The sequence below is a fragment of the Helianthus annuus genome, chromosome 9 (assembly GCF_002127325.2).
Source record: "Helianthus annuus cultivar XRQ/B chromosome 9, HanXRQr2.0-SUNRISE, whole genome shotgun sequence".
Taxonomy (NCBI): Eukaryota; Viridiplantae; Streptophyta; class Magnoliopsida; order Asterales; family Asteraceae; genus Helianthus; species Helianthus annuus.
The window spans coordinates 75,369,985-75,389,390 of record NC_035441.2 but is presented as its reverse complement, the minus strand read 5'-3'; the positions used below and the strand labels follow the sequence as shown (position 1 = coordinate 75,389,390).

The following is a 19,406-nucleotide window of genomic DNA, read 5'->3' as shown; positions in this document are numbered from 1 at the left end:
ACTCGGAAATGATGAAAACCCGCTGCTACTCTTATTTGAACCCTGATCAGCTTTTTTCAGATGAATCACCAGCACTGAACGCCGTTTGAATCTTTGGACTTCTTTCAGACTCAGTGACTGGAACACTACCCCGGTAATACATCTTCACATCCTGTTGACCACTCGGACTATTCATCCTCGCGATCTTTTGTTGCTCAAGATCCTGACTCTCAATTTTCTCAATAAACTGTGAAATTGTCAGCCCGTCATATACACCAGTATTCTTTAAAATCATCAAATACGTTCCCCACTCTTTCTGAGGTAACGCGTCGGCCAATTTATCCACCCATTCTTCACGACCTTTTTCAACTCCCAACATCGATAGCGATCGTACCAAGTGACAGTATCTCTCAATCAGCTTTTTAGTATCCTCTCCTGGTAAACTGCTAAACAAATCAAACTCCTTTTTAAGCAATGCTTTCTTGCTTTTGATCATATTCTCGCTTCCCTCAAACTTGACTTTAAGAGCATCCCATATAGACTTACCAGTTTTGTCGTGCTGTAACAAGATGAAGATATCTTCTTTTATTGCCTGCTGCAACAAACTGATCATCATTTTCTCGGCTTTATACATTGCTCTTTCTTGATCAGTAAATTCGGATATCTCTTTAACAACTTGCAAATCTGTTCGAGGCAATGTGTACTTCTTCAATATGCATTCCCATGATCTGAGATGGTTTGCCTGAACCCAGTTTTCAAACCGATCCTTCCATCCATAATACTCCTCAATGCTCATCAATCTAGGGGGCTTTTGAGTCGTTCCCGTCTCATTTTCTAAGTTCATTGCTTGAGCAATTGCGGCTGGAGTAGTCGATGTAGCAAAAGCGTTGTAAAACTCGGAATCCATATTGACGGATGAATTGACAAAAGAACGGATCAATTAAATTGTCCAGATAAGCGGATGTCCGTTCGAGCGGACCAGGGTACTGTTCATACGAGCGAACCAGACGAGCGGACCAGATTTAATGTCTGTTCGAGCGGACCAGAGGTTATTCAATCCAGCGGTCCTGAAAATTGTTCGAATAAGCGATTCAAACTATGACTTTGGAGCGAACCAGAACCAAATTTTGAGCGAACCAACTGAAATTTGTACGAATACGCGAACCAGAAAGTGACCTATGAGCGATTCATGATGACGTCACTACGAGCGAACCATATGCCAAACATGTTTTGACCTGTTTTTAGGCTGTATTTCGACCTGAAACTTCCAAGGGTTTGTTTAAGTATGATTATACACAATCTGTGACCTTTTGAACGAAATTCAACCGTGAAATCTCCCGAAAATGAGAAAAGAAGGTGTAGAAGTGAGAAGAAATGATGAAATCCGGCTATAATCTGCAGAAAACCTCATCCTATGCTCTGATACCAGTTGTAGGATCGTTTGCTGACCCGCACGAGTCGTTCAGAGGTTGTCTCTTGCGTTTCAGATGCGGAATAATAAGAAATGCAAGTAGATATAGCTTGTTCTTCCTTCTAACTGCTTGTTTTATTGATTTGAAACTTTTTACAGCTCAATCTTCACACCGGCAGAGCTTCGGTGTGGAATCCGACAATCACTACTGAGGACCGCCCTAAAGACCCCTATATATACACTATATACACTGTTGGGTCCGCTCATGCGACACATGTCCATAAGAGCGGACCAGACAAGAGTTCATATAAGCGATCCATACTTGACAAATAAGCGAACCTAGAACTCTAGGACCCTATGAGCGAACCTGACATATAAAACCTATACAGACTTCTGTTTTCTCGTATTTCGTGCCCTATGTTATTCAATACGATGTAAGACCTGATCCTAGACACCTAGACGTAATCAACAGATGTAGTGCACTAACAGGTATTAGGTATACGTAAACAACGTAGACGCAACAAGTCCTCACTTGAAACAAAGTCCTACATATTAATCATGTTTTAAATTAGATTGATTACAATATTTTACATTCATTTAATTTATGGAACCCGCTGAATGAATTTAGTTCCCACTAGTCTTATATTTAAAAAAAAACATCGTTCATCGACATATTACTCTTGTTTTTCCTAATTAACAGAAACCACTTTTAAAATTAAAGGATCATTATTTTATCATATATGCATTAGGTTACTCAAATTGACAGTAAAAAAAATCCATGCATGGCCTCATAATTAATTTCTTAATACTAAACTTATTGGTTTTGTGCAAAAGTACAAAATTTTAAAACTTCACTCTGGAAACACTTTTATATCATAAAAAGAATGTTCATGTTATGAAGGTGGTGTTCGTTGATAAATGAAGCTTTTAATACATTCACCAGCTTCGTTTTCATATATTATGTAGTCAAAAATTAATGTTTTTGATAATCTTATTTATGTTGCATTGCATAGTGGATAGTGTCGATACCTTATGTCGAAGAGAAAAGACAGCCGGCATAGTACAATACAGGTTCACCACAGATCTTTAAATCACCCCTAGTCGATGGGTATGGTGATGGATCGAAGATATTAGGCTTCTGAGTGTACAACCGAGACGACGACCAGAATCTAGTTAGAGGTTAATTTAAACGTAGGTGGGTTGAAATTATATAGCCACTATACAGGAGACTGTCGACTGAAAGAGGAAGCTTACCGAATGACCGATCAACGTGGCAGCGGTGCTCAGCGGTCTTTTGTAGCGTTCAACACATGAACCGCAGGCGGGACGAGCAAGTTTTATCGGTTCATATTGGCGGTCGGCAACGACATTTCAGTTGGCGCACTTGAAGATTAACATAAAGGTTCAACGGAGATATGGGTTGTCTTTTGGAAGGCTTTCATAAGGAGTGAAACGGCTGGAAGGGTGGGTTCGATTAATATGATGGGTTGGTCGTTTGAAAGGGATTCGAAATCCCATGAGATACGGTGAAATATAGTGCTGAAATGTAAGAAAAGGAAAGTCGCGTAAATATGGTCGGAGTCTCGGAGATATGGAATGATGTTGAAAATTGCTTGCTGTTATAATTTACTCCATATTTAACTGTTTCTTTCTTTCTTTCTTTCTTTTTTTTTTGTCGGTTACGTTGAGCAAGGGATAAAATTGCAATGGTACTTGCAACCTATGAATTATGTTACTTAAAATATTAATTTAATATCATAAACATTTAAGGAGCTGAATATGATTTATTATTTTTGTTATTACTAAAATCACTATATTTAATTATTTAGCTTTTAGATGTTTTATAACAAAAATACTAGCGTGGAAGTATTGATCATCCGACATAAAAATATATCGCACTACATATGACATTCATTTCATTAGGGTTTTCAAAGTTTCGTATATTACAATCCTTCCTCCCTTAAAAGAAATTTCGTCCTCGAAATTAATGTTATATTTCAACTCCCAACCCCTTAAAAATAATTTCGTCCACGAAATTAGCGATGACGAAAATGGTATATATAACAACCCTCGGTAAAACCAACACCTCTCATAATAATTCTGACACCCCAATACATCTTAAAATAACCCAATATGTCTTTATATGCACCACGTATGTGAAAACCGAGCCCCAAAAATAGATTATACTATATAAAATAAATAAAAACAATAATTATTAAGCTGAGGCGGGCCGCGTAGGGCCTCACCTCAAGCTTATGCGGGCCGCGCGAGTGGGTAACCAGATTTCTTTGATTTCTTTAGTTTAGGTGGGCCGCGTACATGTTTGGTTAAGTTAATGCGGACCGCGAGTGCCCAGAATTGTGGCACAGCCCGGTGCGGCCACGTGTCCGAAGCGTGTCAAGCCTAGGGGGTGACCCAGCCAAGCTACGCCATTGACCTAAGTCAATGCGGCCGCGTAAGGCCTGGCCAAACTCCACGCGGGCCGCGAGAGATCGCGATTACAGCCCTATAAATGGAGGCCATCGGCCTTCAGTCTGTTTCGTTCAACTTTCTCTCTGTCTCTCTAAATTCGAAATAGTGGGCATTATACCCGAGTCCAATACCCCCTAAACTAGCGAGGTTCTGCTCTGTTGTAAGTATTATAACCCCTGGATACGTATTAGATACGCTGCCCGATTGATCTAGGGTTCCGTAACGGCTGTCGTGGTTTTGCCCGACGTAGTCGTTGGAATGCCGTCTCGGGGAGGGTATTACTAATGTTAAAATGGGTTATTATACTAACACACGTGCATTTGTGTAAATTATAGATATTCACCAGGAAATCATAAAGGATAACCTAAAACAGTAGTGTGAGTGATCCTTCTTTTTATGAACTCATTTTTGTGAGTTGATCCACTTTTTGTTAAATGCTTTTACAAAACCTTACATACTTTTCAATGCGAATGACAGTTATTGAGTATTTGTAAGAATACAATTATCGTGGGTATGTTGGGGTTTTGTATACAAAATTTGTTACAACCTGGTTATGGAGTAACATTACCACAAGTCGGGTGTCGACAGTACCACGGGTGATAATTGATATAACTTGGAAACAAATGTAATTGCGGATGCGCCCTCAATACTGTTCACTGTGACTTTTTATTTAAACTTGATTAAACTGGGATTCACTCACCAGTATTTCCCACTGACAAAACCTTTTTAAAACGCGTTTCAGGTAACGAAATGTGAAAGCCAAATAGAAGCCAGCTGGAGAGCACTGGAGGCTTGGAAAAGTGGCAATAAAAGTTACCTAAATAAAAGAAAGCGTTTATTTCAATAAAGTGGGAGTTATCCCTGTAATTCAGTTTGTAATAAAAACTTGGGTTTTACCCATGTGTTTAATATTATAAAATATGGTGGTTTACTCTGATTTAATATTTCCTAACTACGGTCCTGATGAAAATTTCCGCTGCCAAATTGGAGTAATAAATTAATAATATGATACCACCGTAACTGGCTCGCGGCCGCCCGTTCCCGGGAGATAGGGATCGGGGCTGTGACAGTATACTATTCATGTTACAGATCAAGGATAAGAATAACGATAACAAAGTTGCAAACACGATGTAGAATAGTCGAAAGACTCACAAGTAAGTTCCATATATGCAAATTAAACCATTCGGAACACTAAACTTAGGTTTCGAATAAATACGAATACTAAGAACGGATCGCCTCCTCCGATTCCCAAGTGGCTTCACGTTTTGGATGGTTTTTCCACAAGATTTTGACGAACGGAAAAGACTTCTTATGCGTCACGCGTTCTTGTCGGTCCAAGATAGCCTCGGGTTCCTCTTCGTATGATAAGTCCTCAGGAATCTCGTGTAGAGAATAGTTCACAACATGGAGTGGATGATAATTATACCCACGTAACAGTGAAATATGGAACATATTATGCACGTGCGACAATTGTGGCGATAGAGCTAACCGATAAGAAACTTCGCCGACTCTTTCCAAAATTTCAAATGGTCCGATAAAGCGAGGACTCAGCTTTCCCTTTATACCAAAACGTCGGACACCCCTGCATGGTGAGACTTTTAAGAACACTTTTTCACCAACATTAAATTCCAAAGCCCTCCGGTGGCGATCAACATAACTCTTCTGTCTACTTTGGGCTTCCTTAAGTTTCTCACGAGCAATAGCAACCTTTTCATTCGTGATCTGTACAAGTTCAGGACCCTCAATCATCTTTTCTCTGACCTCATCCTAACATGTGGGAGCTCGACATTTACGCTCGTATAATAATTCAAAAGGTGCCATGTCGATATTAACTTGCCAACTATTGATGTAGGCAAACTGCACCAAGCACAAGTATTCATCCCAATTTACCGTCCACTCAAGTGCACACGATCTAAGCATATCCTCCAGAGTTTGAATAGTACGTTCAGATTGTCCATCAGTTTGAGGATGGAAAGTAGTGCTAAATCTTATCTTTGTATCCCAAGCATTTTGGAAACCCTTCCAGAATCGTGATGTGAAACATGGATGTCTATCACACACTATAGAAGATGGAGTACCACGCAATCGAACAATCTCACGAAGGAATATCTCTGATAGCTTACTCACCAAGTACCCTTTTTTTAATTGTCCATGAAATAAAGTCAACAATACAGAAATCTACGACAATGGGGCTCTGGCGATTTTGGAGACATCGTGAAACCCTAGAAGATTCAAGCTATTCCTGGTCTTGATCAATCTTGGTTAGTATCTAAGGGTTTCATTCATCCTTTAGACGGCTAAACAATTGACATCAGATTAGGTTGTCGAATATTAGGGTTCCAGTTGTGCGTTTTTCGTTTGCTTTCTGATTGGCCACGGGTGTTTGGCAATCAAGTAGGGTTTCTGCAATTAATTAGGGTTTCGGCAATCAACGGGGTGATCGGCTGATCGGCTGTTTTCTGCAATTAATTAGGGTTTCGGCAGGTCGCATCCTTGGTCGCTGATAAAGGTGTAAGTGATTCGTTTTTCCCTGTTCTTGTGCGATTTCAATTTAGGGTTACGTATGAATGATCTTAAATCGGATGGGATGTTTTCTCCGGATGATTGTGGTAAACCGCCAATCTCTTTTGAGTAGAACACACATGTTGACGGCGGAAGACCCACATACTCGTTTGAAAGTTTGGCTAGCTGTGTTATTGATGTAGATGGTAATACTTGGTTACCTAGACGGGGCAACGTTCAGTCGGCTCAAATTGATCCCCGTAAGTTTAACGTAATTGATGAATTGTCAAAGATTTCAGTTCCAATCGAAGCTGAAAACCTGCGGCCAGCAGCAAGGGTTTCTGATAGGGAAGGGATTAATCAAGCTAGCATGAGATATGCGCAAAATTCAGTACTCAATGTTGCTGCATCGACATGTCAAGGGAACTCGAAAACTTCAGGGACGACGGAACCGGTATCATTTGCTAATGTAGTAAATAACTCTAAGGAGAAGGCGAAGGTGAACTTTAGGGGATGGAGTCTTCTGAGGTTGTGGATGGAGCTGATGTTGTTATTCCGCTGTCTTCGGTTAAACAAGTCATGGACAGGTATGCAAACACTCTCTATGGGTATTTCTTGGGTAAACGGATAGCGTTTCCGGTGGTGGATTATTTTGCTAAGAACAACTGGGTTAAGTATGGTCTGGCAAGTTTGATGATGAATGCGAACGGTTTCTTTTCCTTTAAGTTCAAAACTAAGGAAGGGATGGATAAAATGTTAGAGGATGGGCCATGGTTGATAAGAAATGTTTCGATTATCTTGAAGGAGTGGTCGGCCTCTATCAAACTGGAGAAAGAGGATATTAAAGCTATTTCGGTGTGGGTAAAGATGCACGATGTGCCGTTAACGGCATATACTGAGGATGCTCTTAGTTTGGTTGCATCTAAGATAGGGGTGCCTAAGATGATGGATTCGTATACTGCCACGATGTGTGCTGAGTCTTGGGGTAGAAGCAGTTATGTTAAAGCGCTTATTGAGGTTCAGGCGGGGGATGATTTAAAGAGTAGTGTCACTGTTGCAATTCCATCTTTATATGGTAATGGTTATTCAAAAGTGGAGATAAAAATTGAATATGATTGGGAGCCTTTAAGGTGTTTTGCTTGTTGTGTGTTTGGTCTTGAACATAGCTCGTGCCCAAAGAACCCTCAGGTTGTTTCGAATGGGGAATATGGAAAGAAGAGTGATGATTTTCAGGTTGTAGGTGATAAAAATAAGAAAGCCAACATTCAAGGCCTCCACATGAAAAATCAAAAACCTAAGTTAGTCTACAGACCAATTATCAAACCAAAACCAAAACAGTCCTTAAGGAGTTCGAACAAGGTTTCAACGTCTAACCCATTTGATGCTCTTAAGGATGATGATGGTGATCAGGGAGGTACCACTGTGGGTCGAGTGTTGAAGAAGGGTACGCAAGCTAGTGGCGAGCATGATTCGGATGAGGAGGAGGTTGTTGAAGTCTATAATGAAACTAACGAATTTATGACTTCGGGTACACGTTCTTCATCTTCTAGAGCGGGGGCGAGCACTGTCACACCCTGGCTTTGCGGAAGCGTGGTTAATTTGGTGTGACTTCTTAATACCATAGCTTAATCATAACAAGCTATATGAATTAAAATATGCAAGATCATCCATTGATAATAAAATATCGAAACATTGTCTTAACGGGTTTACACCCAACAACCATAAACTTTGTCTAAACATTACAAATGCAAACTTAAAGTAAACATGGTTCAGGGACTGTGACTTGTCCAGGAAAGAGTCACAAGCCTCGAACCCTGGATGACCTCGGGCCTAATGCAGCGGAAAACAAGCCATACCGCGCCAGATCGTTAATTTCCTGAAATACATGTAAGTTGAAAAATCAACAATAATGTTGAGCGAGTTCATGCGAAAGTGTGTAAACAAACCTTTATCTTTATCAAAAACCTGGTATGTAGCAAATAAGGAAAAAGAGATCACCAATGGTTTGCAAGGCCATTGATATGTGTGAAGTGCAAGTAGGGATGACTCAAACCTAGCGGATTTATGCGTCGGGCACTAAGTCATCCCGAGGTCCGTTATGCTGGACCTGGGGCTGGGCTCGCTACACCCAGATAGATCTACCGCTCCTGTCCCTCGGTCCTGCTATGAGGATTAATGGCCTCAAGTTGTGCCTACCCACTCACATGATCTGAGTAACAAACCTCCTTACGCTAACCATACCGTGTATAAACATATTCATAATCATAGTAACATGTATTTCACCCCCGCAGTTTATAAAACTGAAAACAGTTAAGAGAAAAGGGGGACATGAACTCACAGTGAGTGCGTCACAATACCAAGTAATCCAAATATCCAACTGCTGCGCAACGACCTACATGTGCTAATTCTATTAGACGGATGGCCGTGCCTTAGCTTTATAGTTTACATTTTCGGGAAACAGTTAGACAACCGTTCCGTGTATATACTTGGTAGTTAATTTCCTTCCCAAGGATGGGGGAATTAATACATGTGCGTTTATAATATTAAGTCTCACTTAATATATTTTATTTCTCATTCCAAAATATAATTATTTTTCTCAAAAATAATATATTTTCTTTTACACAATACTTTCCAAAATAATACGTTGACAATATCCGCATCTATGAATATTTCCGGATAAGGCGTAAGTTACGTTTTGGCGATTAAGCGGTAATAGTAATTACCATTGTAACTTATATGTTTGTCGTGTAAGCGTTGATATTATTTTGGGTTCGACAAAGTTAGTAAATATTATTTTTACTCTAAAAATAATATTTATACGTTTTCACAAAATAATCATAAACAGTGTTGTGAAAAATATATTTACCGAATTTATATTTATCACGTTTAGTTTTTGTGAAAACCCCACCTCCGAATATTTGTAAATAAAGTCATGGCGAAATATATTTGAAAATATGTCAAAAGTAGTCTAACACTTGTAAATAATTCTAAGTGTTAGATTTTAGAAAATTTCGCCAGAGTTTCCCCTGTAACTGGAGGTGGCCACGCTTTCAAGCGTATCATTTTCTTTTACAAAATCATTTCAACACATCTTCAAATCAACCAAATCAATTTCCGATACTTCAAACTAGTTTCAACACATTAACTCGTAGACTAGTTATGTAAAATCACATTATACATGAACTTGTAGTTTTTCTAAAACTATTGTATAGATCTCGTTACATTTAGTGGATCTATGTATAAAATAGTTTAGTTTTGCAAAAACCCCGTTTTTGGAACAAATCACTCTTTACAACTTCCCGACAATTTTTATAAAAATTGTTATTTTGTCGGATCTTTCGTTTCACAAGTATTTATACACTTGTAGTTTATAAAAATCACCTTTGTTAGCATGTTATCCAACTTATTTAAAACATGATTTTCTCGACACCTGGTTCTACGAATATACCACTTGTACATACGTAGATCGGCTCGTTTTAAATACTATTTTTCATGTCAAAACACTTTTACACAAGTTCATGTTTTCCCGTGTGGTGGAGTTTCACCTTTTAACCCTTGTACAAAAGAAACAAGTGTATGTCAAGATTCGGGATCTTAACAAAGTCGGGTTAAACGATGATAAGAGCCACCACATCGTAGATCGGGTCTCTACAACCAACATATTCGAATACTACGACTTTTACACGCGTTATATGCTTTTAACCAACGATATTCGAGTTTTTGTAGACTTTTTAGATTCAAAAGATGGGTTACCGACTTTTAACCGTTAAAAATCCTTTTAACCACTTTAGATACGATCAAGAACAAGTTTTAAATGTTATACCTCTAGCTTGGGGCTAGGGAAGATCTTTGGCGAAAATGGCGTGGATAAAAGCAAATGCACGTGGTCCTCCAACTTCCGTTTGCTTCAAGCTTCCTCGTACGTGATCCCCAACACTTGTGTACACTTGGAATGGCAAGACAAGAACTCGAAGATGGATGGTTGGGTGTGGTGGTTTACGGCCGAGAGAGGGAGGAGAGCAAGAGAGAGAGAGAGAGTTGGTGATTAGTGTGTGTGATCTTGTGTAGTGTGTGTGTGTTTATATAGAAAAATCAAGTGCCATCGTCCATCGGTTTCATGCTCTAGATATCCACGAAACTAATAAAATAATAAAAAGTTGTACCCTTAGTTACAAAGGGACCAAACCGGCCCTAAGGGGGGTGGGGTCACCCGGTTGGATCTTGATCGTTCAGTTAGAGTTTAGTTTGGTTAAGTCGGTTAACTTTAGGGATTAACCCCGTTAGTTGTTTAATGCGTTATAAAGCGGGTGTTAGGGTAATCAAGGACCCTAACTGGCTCAGAAAAAAAATACCAATAATATTTCTGGCAATATTTTTATGTTCCGGGTATAGTCCGGTTGTTCAGTTGGATAGTAATCCGTTAAAGTGCTTAAGTAATCCTTTAAGCGTCGTAAATAATATTTTTTAGCGACACAATTTATTCTGCAAAGTGTCAGGAATAATTCCTCATATTTTGGCACTTTATTAGTTAGCTAGAAGCTAGTATGTAAATAAAAGTGCTGTGTTTTGTGCTTAGAATACGTTTTAGGCACATCCAATCTCTGTATCTTATTCCTAGAGACGCAATTATACAACCCTTGTATCCCTACACACTCTATGGGTGTAGTAATATATTTCTGGCTCATTCAGGCCTTTAGAGGCAGTGTTTTCCTGATGCTGGCTATATCAGCATGTCAAATAGGTTATCCGTCCAAATGCTACTGTGCTTTTGTGCATCATGTTTGTCACTAGAGTTCAGTAAGTAAATAATGTAGTGACGGAAAATCAAAGTATGATGCAGATATGTACAAGTATCAACAATCAAGTAGCAGTTTATCAGAAATCTCAGTTAAGCACAGTAATTAGGCAACAATTAATAGTTAATTAAGTCGTACGGATACCTGGTTTAGTGAGGGTTGTCACATTCTCCCCCCGTTAAATAAATTTCGTCCCGAAATTTTTAAATTCTGCTTGTAGAAGCAGGGTTCTCAGGAAATAAGTGGGGGTAATTCTCTTTCATTCGGTCTTCACGCTCCCAGGTGAACTCAGGACCATGTCTAGCATTCCAGCGAACTTTGACGAGCTTGACACTGCTCGGCGGGTCTTGTTTACTTTCCAATCCGTGACCTCGACAGGTTCTTCAACGAAGTGGAGCGTGTCATCAATATGAATTTCGTCGGTAGGAATGGCAACGTTAACTTGAGTTGGACTTCTCTTCAGATTGGATACATGAAATGTATCGTGAACGTTATTCAGTTCGGCAGGTAGTTCCAACTTGTATGCTACGGTCCCAATTCTTTCCAAAACCTTGAAAGGACCAATGTAGCGCGGATTCAACTTCCCACGTTTCCCAAATCGTGCCACACCCTTCCAGGGTGATACCTTCAACAAAACCATATCCCCAACCTCAAACTCCTGAGGTTTCCTTTTCATATCTGCGTAGGTCTTCTGACGGTCACGAGCCGCACTAATGCGATCTCGAATTTGCGCGATCTTATCTGTAGTTTCCTGAACTACATCGGGACCTACTAATTGTTTATCGCCTGCGTCAGACCAACAAAGCGGCGACCTGCACTTGCGCCCATATAACGCTTCGAATGGCGCGGCACCAATACTGGTGTGGTAGCTGTTGTTGTATGAAAATTCAACCAGGGGTAAATGCTTATCCCAGCTACCGCCTAAATCCATAACACATGCTCTCAGCATGTCCTCCAACGTCTGAATCGTCCGCTCGCTTTGACCGTCGGTCTGCGGGTGAAAAGCTGTGCTCATATTCAGCTTTGAGCCAAAAGCTTCCTGGAAGGATTGCCATATCCTCGATACGAACCTCCCGTCTCTATCAGAAATAATCGAGAGAGGTACTCCATGGCGTGTAACAATCTCTCTCATGTAAATCTCAGCCAATTTGCTTGTATTATCCTTCTCGCGGATAGGTAAGAAGTGTGCTGACTTCGTTAAGCGATCCACTATCACCCAGATAGTGTCATGGCCTTTTGGCGTTCTTGGCAACTTTGTAATAAAATCCATGGAGATTTCTTCCCACTTCCACTGGGGAATTTTCGGTTGCTGCAGAAGTCCTGAAGGCTTCTGGTATTCCGCCTTAACTTTGGCGCAAGTTAAACATTTGCTCACGTAAATAGCAACATCGCCTTTCATCCTAGGCCACCAGTAATAATCTTTAAGATCCTGGTACATCTTATCCGCTCCAGGGTGGATAGAGTACCGCGACTTGTGGGCTTCATCAAAGATAACCTCTCTTAAACCACCAAACAGAGGAACCCAAATCCTTTTCCCAAAACACAATGTTCCTTCCCTGTTTGGCACCAATATCTTCTCCATCCCACGGAGATATTCTTCCTCAAGGTTTCCCTCCTTGAGAGCTTCCTTCTGTGCTGCATGAACGCGTGAGGAAAGGTCGGTTTGAATTATCATTTCCATAGCCCTAACCCTTATGGGCTTGATTCTCTCTTTACGACTTAGGGCATCGGCGACCACATTCGCCTTCCCTGGATGATACTTGATCTCACAGTCGTAATCGTTCAACAACTCGACCCATCGTCTTTGCCTCATTTTCAACTCCTTCTGGTTGAATATATGCTGGAGGCTCTTGTGATCTGTGAAAATTGTACACCTCGTACCGTAAAGGTAGTGTCTCCAGATCTTCAAGGCAAAAACCACTGCGCCTAGCTCCAAATCATGAGTGGTATAGTTCTTTTCGTGCACCTTCAGTTGGCGTGATGCGTAGGCGATAACCTTCTGACGTTGCATCAACACACAACCCAATCCTTGACGCGATACGTCGCAGTATACCACAAAATCGTCGGTACCTTCCGGTAGAGCTAAGATTGGCGCGTTGCAAAGCTTATCTTTCAATATCCGAAACGCCTCATCCTGTTTGATTCCCCAATCAAACTTCTTATCTTTCTGCGTGAGGAGTGTCAACGGTTGAGCGATCTTTGAAAAGTTCTCGATGAACCTTCGATAATAGCCAGCCAAACCCAAGAATTGTCGAATCTCAGTTGGCGTTTTTGGCGTTTCCCAGTCTTTGATCGCCTCGATCTTGGTTGGATCCACGTGGATTCCATCTCCATTCACCACGTGTCCAAGGAATTGCACCTCACGTAGCCAAAACTCACACTTAGAGAACTTGGCGTACAATTGTTCTTTCTTCAGCAACTCTAGAATCGCTCTAAGATGTTGCTCGTGCTCAGCCTTTGTCTTTGAATAAATCAGGATGTCATCGATGAATACAATCACAAACTTATCCAAGTACGGCTTACAAACTCGGTTCATCAAATCCATGAACACTGCAGGTGCGTTTGTCAAACCAAACGGCATAACGAGAAACTCGTAGTGTCCATATCGAGTTCTGAAGGCTGTCTTCGGGATACTCTCCTCCTGTATCCGTAACTGATGGTATCCAGATCGAAGATCGATTTTTGAATAGAAGCTTGAACCTTGAAGCTGGTCGAACAGATCATCGATTCTTGGCAGGGGATACCTATTCTTGATCGTCAGCTTGTTCAACTCTCTGTAGTCAATACACATCCGAAAACTACCGTCCTTCTTCTTCACAAACAAAACTGGAGCTCCCCAAGGCGAGAAGCTTGGTCGGATAAAACCCTTGTCTAACAACTCTTGAAGTTGTGTTGACAGTTCTTGCATCTCAGACGGAGCAAGTCTGTAGGGTGCCTTAGCCACAGGCGCAGCGCCTGGAACTAAGTCGATGCGAAACTCCACTTGCCTTTGAGGTGGCAAGCCAGACAAGTCTTCTGGTAAGACTTCTGGGTAATCCCTCACGACAGGGATGTCTTCGATCTTCGGCTCAGCAGCCTTCTTATCCACAATGTGTGCTAGAAAAGCAACACATCCTTTCCTCAAACACTTCCTTGCTTTCAGGCAGCTAATCATCCTTAACGGCGTCTCACGCTTCTCCCCATGAACAACAATGGTCTCACCATCATCGGTCGGGATACGAATAATCTTCTCGTGGCAAACTATCTCTGCCTTGTTACTTGATAACCAATCCATCCCTACTACCACGTCGAAGCTTCCCAACTGGACTGGTAATAGATCGAGAGCAAACTCACGCTCTCCCAGCTCGATTACACAACCTCGAATCACCTCGTTAGCTTCTACTAACTTCCCATTCGCTAATTCGATCGAGTATGGAATATCTAACTTACTAGCGGCTAAACTAAGCATGTTTCTAAATTCTAGCGATACGAAGCTATAATCGGCACCAGTATCAAACAAAACGGATGCATAGCGTTGGTTTACAGGGAACATACCAGTGACAACGTTGGGATCCTGGAGCGCTTCCCTGGCTTCCATGTTAAATACTCTTCCGCGTGCCTGGTTTAATTCTGGGCAATTCCTCTTGAAATGCCCTTGATCTCCACAATTAAAACATCCGGGCCTCTGCCCGTTCCCACCATTGTTTCCAACTTGATGGTTTCCCTGGTTCCGATTCATGGCGCCTGCTTGGTTAGCATTGTTGGCACGGTTTCCATCACCTCCCAGGCTTCCTTGTGGGCGGTTCCCAGCACCACCACGGTTGTTCCTATTCCCATTTCCTCCTTGGCCTCCCCGGCCAGCACTAGCCCAACAAAAATCCTTCGTATGACCAGTCTTCCCACATGATTCACAAACTCTCAGGCTGCAACGACCAGAGTGATGTTTTTGGCATGAGTTGCACTTGGGGTGTGCACCCATGTATGTCACACCCCAACCGATGGCGGAATCATCGGGGCGCGGCACTGAGCGAAACAGATTGTTCAGAAGTTTCCACAACAACTATCATACAATTCAGTTATATAACACGTCCCATACCGTGTCCCAAACAATAACCAGTTATCATAGAAAGCAACTAAACAATATGGGAACTGTTCCGACCACCCGGATACTTAATTATTACAGACCAAATGTAAATATTGTTTTAAGACCTCTAGACGACTACTGTGGATCTTACTGACTACAAGTGCCTAGTGCAAGATCTACAGATAATTATGGCCCTGGAACAGGTACGTGGACACCGTCCTACGGACACAGACTCCTAGAAGTTTATTATTGTCTCGCTTCCCTAGCACGCTAGTAGCTTAAACACCTGTCACATACGTTAAAATAAAAGTCAATACATATAATGTAAAGGTGAGTACACAAGTTTGATATAGCATATAAAGTTCGGATAGTTTACGCATAACCAAGCACGTACACAAGGGCAAACGATGCACGTAAATTATCAACATGGGACCATCGATACCAACGACTTCGGGTTGACTGTCCGAGACAGTTCGCAATGCATGATTACCACCGTAATCCATGCAAGTAATTGTCCTTAGCAACCCCCGTGTGAACGGGTGCTGAGTCCAAACTATAGTACTATGTTGCTAAAGCAGGTAGATAGCACTCCACGTGTAAACATAATAAACAGCAATCATTTAGACAAGTAATACATGCAAATAGGTTAGCGTTCAAATAGTTGTGTTGATTGTGATTTTGATAGTTTACGTATGTAACACCCAAAAGTGCTAAAAGCAAAAAGGGATCGAGTATACTCACAGTGATTGATTGTGGATTGAAGGGAGCACTGAGAATAGGTTAGCCTGAATAGTTCGATAACACAACGATGAGTAACGCGGAAAAAGTAAACAAAGGGAAACTGGATCGGATAGGCCAATCGATCGGACAGCAGTTCGATCGAGTGGGCTGTTCGATTGGTTTGAAAGTCCGTTCGAATATCCATTCGATCGGCTGGCTGGCTCGATCGGCTGGTTCCTTCAAGTGGATTGTTTCTTCCTTTGATGTGAAGGATGTGTTTGTGTATGATGGTTTGTACTACCTTTCAAGTTGGTCGATCGAACTGCTGTTCGACCGGTTACCCCAACCGATCGGTTAGCACTTTGCTGCTTTCAAGTATGTCACTCGATCGGTTGGTATGTTCGATCGGGTGACATTCCAATGCTTTGAAAAGTCTAAGTGTTTTTAAAGTATAGTATCTCATGATCCGAGCAGTAATGATTACAATCGAATGGCGTAGCCGATCGAACAGTACCTCGTCAATACTACACTTTGTGAGTTGGTGAGTCTAAGTGCTGGTCGATCGGTTAGCCTAGTCGATCGGCTGGCATAGTCGTTCGGTTGGGCTGTTCAATCGAACAGCCTAGCCGTTCGGCCAGCTTCTCGATTTGGTTAACTTATCACCTAACACTTGGTTATTCCCGTTGTTTGTTGGTGTTTTAGAGATATTTTGACTACGAGTTGAATCACAAAACTGAAGTCCCTATTTAGCCTACTGACTTGAGCAGGAATCACCCAGACTCGGTCAGAGACGGTTTGGAACCCAAGTTTAAGTTTAACCCGGAATCGGTATATCTCTTGGTAGAACTCGAATCTTGAACCATGTGTTTGTTTAGGTTGATTTGTAAATCGGTTCAAGTCTCGTTTTCACCTTCTTGAGTGTAAAAGAGTTGAAAGATAGATGAAAACCCATCTTCCAATCCTTTTCCACCGTGAAATGTTAAGATCTATGGAAGATTTTAGGTTATTGATGTAGAAATCGGTCAGATCTAGCTTATTCATGGTTGAATGAAGTCAAGAACATGAAGTTCTTGATGAACACCAAGAACACCATGATGACATCACTCAAGAACACCTAGATCTTGGTGATTTCATGGATGAAAATCGGATTTTGAAAGATAGAAAGATGGAGAATCGATTAATGAACAAAAACGTACAGAGATTGGAGTGAAATACTTACCGGTTTGAGAGAAATCTTGGATTTAGTGAGAAAAAGTGGCTGGTCGGTCAGAGCTTTTCCAAAAGTGGAAAGCTTGACAAGGACAGCCCTATTTATAGGCTTCCAAAAGAGGAAAGGTCAGCTGATCGAGCAGCATTCCTGATCGAGCAGCTGTCCGATCGAACAGTCCTGTTCGATCGGCTAGCCTGTTCGATCAGGTTGCCCTGTTCGATCGGCTAGCCTGTTCGATCAGGTTGCCCTGTTCGAACGGCTTGCCTGATTTTGAGTGTTTCGCGACGATTTTCGATATTTCGAGTTCGATGAACGATAATTTGAGAATGATAGAATTCCTAATCAAATTACTTTTAGTCCTAACTACTATATCTAACATACAAGCATCCTTACAACTTGTTTCCAAAGTCGGTCTCGATTGAGTTTGATTCACCTTCGAGTCTTGATTGATTTGATTGATTCACCACACACTTTAACATAAAAGTAAACATGCACAAATAACACATAAGGCACACACACACACGTATAAAAAGTACTAAAATCCCCACACTTGAGTTTGATGATTGATTTGATTAGCTTGATTATTGATTGACTAGCTTTATTGCGTTGTTACTTCCTATCACACACAATCGGTCGTTGATTCACAGTTCGATTATCGGTCGATTTGGTTTAATTATACAACACTTACTCCAAATAATACGAAAATCAAAATGAAACTAAAATGAAATTAATCTTTATTAATCTTTAATTCCAATAACAGTCAACACTTGATCTTGACTTTGACTTTGGAAAACACGGGGTGTTACAGTCTCCCCTCCTTTAGGGAATTTCGTCCCGAAATTAGGCCGAGAACCGTACATCGCCGTGTGATTTTACCTATTTGATGCTTCAGATCTACCTGAATAACTGCGGGTACTTGGCCTTCATGTCACTTTCGAGTTCCCAAGTGAACTCCGCGCCTCGTTTGCCTTCCCATCGTACTTTTACAATAGGAATGCGAGAGCGTCTGAGTTGCTTGGTCTGTCGGTCCATGATTTCGACAGGCTTTTCCACGAAGTGTAGAGTCTCATTGACCTGAAGATCGTCGAGTGGTATTATAGAGTCGTGGTCGGCTACGCATTTTCGAAGGTTTGAAATATGGAAAGTCGGGTGGACATTGCTGAGTTCCTCCGGTAATTCGAGTTTGTAGGCAACTTTACCGATCCTTTCCAGAATCTTAAAAGGTCCAACAAATCGTGGCGCAAGTTTCCCTCTCTTGCCGAATCGAACTACTCCCTTCCAAGGCGATACCTTTAGGAGCACGTAGTCGCCAACTGCAAATTTGCGGGGCCTGCGTCGTTTATCGGCGTACATCTTTTGTCTATCCCGGGCCTTTACCAAATTTTCCCTTATTTGGTGGATCTTGTCAGTCGTTTCTTGTAGAATCTCGGGCCCAGTCAATTGTGAATGACCGACCTCGTGCCATACAATAGGCGAGCGACATCTCCTACCATACAGGGCTTCGAAAGGTGCCATTTCGATGCTGGAGTGATAGCTATTATTGTACGAAAATTCGACCAACGGTAGGTGTTTGCTCCAACTACCACCAAAATCAATAACACACGCACGGAGCATGTCTTCAATAGTACGAATCGTTCTTTCAGTCTGCCCGTCGGTTTGCGGGTGGAATGCGGTACTCAAATTCAGCGTCGTACCTAGAGCTGCTTGAAAAGTTTCCCACAATCTCGATGTAAACCGAGCATCGCGATCCGAAATGATGTCTCGAGGCGTACCATGATTCTTAATGATCTCGTCGGTGTAGATTTGGGCTAGTTTGGCCACCTTATAGTCTTCTCGTATTGGCAGAAAGTGGGCTGATTTGGTTAGACGGTCGACTATAACCCAAATACTGTCGTGACCTGATGGCGTGGTCGGAAGCTTAGTTATGAAATCCATAGCTATACTTTCCCACTTCCATACGGGTATCGGCGGTTGTTCGAGTAAGCCTGAGGGTCTTTGGTGTTCAGCCTTGACTCTTGCACAAGTTAAACAGCTACCAACATATAGAGCAATATCCCTTTTCATCCCAGGCCACCAGTACTTGTAGCGAAGGTCTTGGTACATTTTGTCCGCACCGGGATGAATGGAATATCGGGATTTGTGGGCTTCGTTCATGATAATCTTTCGCAAATCTGTCCTCCTCGGAACCCAGATTCGGTCCAGATAATAGAATATTCCGTTGGCTTTGCTCACAAGCTGAGTTCCATCGTGATA

At 41.6% G+C, this 19,406-nt stretch overlaps 2 protein-coding genes across 2 annotated transcripts; one reads left to right on the top strand and one right to left on the bottom strand.

Moving 5' to 3' along the window:
• Nucleotides 1–5,083: 5,083 nt before the first annotated feature.
• Nucleotides 5,084–5,611, bottom strand: LOC110876030. The gene has a single exon (XM_022124214.1). The coding sequence runs from the start codon at nucleotides 5,609–5,611 to the stop codon at nucleotides 5,084–5,086; it is 528 nt and encodes a 175-aa protein (XP_021979906.1).
• Nucleotides 5,612–6,877: 1,266 nt separating this feature from the next.
• LOC118481734 lies at nucleotides 6,878–10,490 on the top strand. Its single transcript, XM_035976953.1, has 2 exons — nucleotides 6,878–7,930; nucleotides 10,452–10,490. The coding sequence occupies exons 1-2, from the start codon at nucleotides 6,878–6,880 to the stop codon at nucleotides 10,488–10,490; spliced, it is 1,092 nt and encodes a 363-aa protein (XP_035832846.1).
• The last annotated feature ends 8,916 nt before the right edge of the window (nucleotides 10,491–19,406 follow it).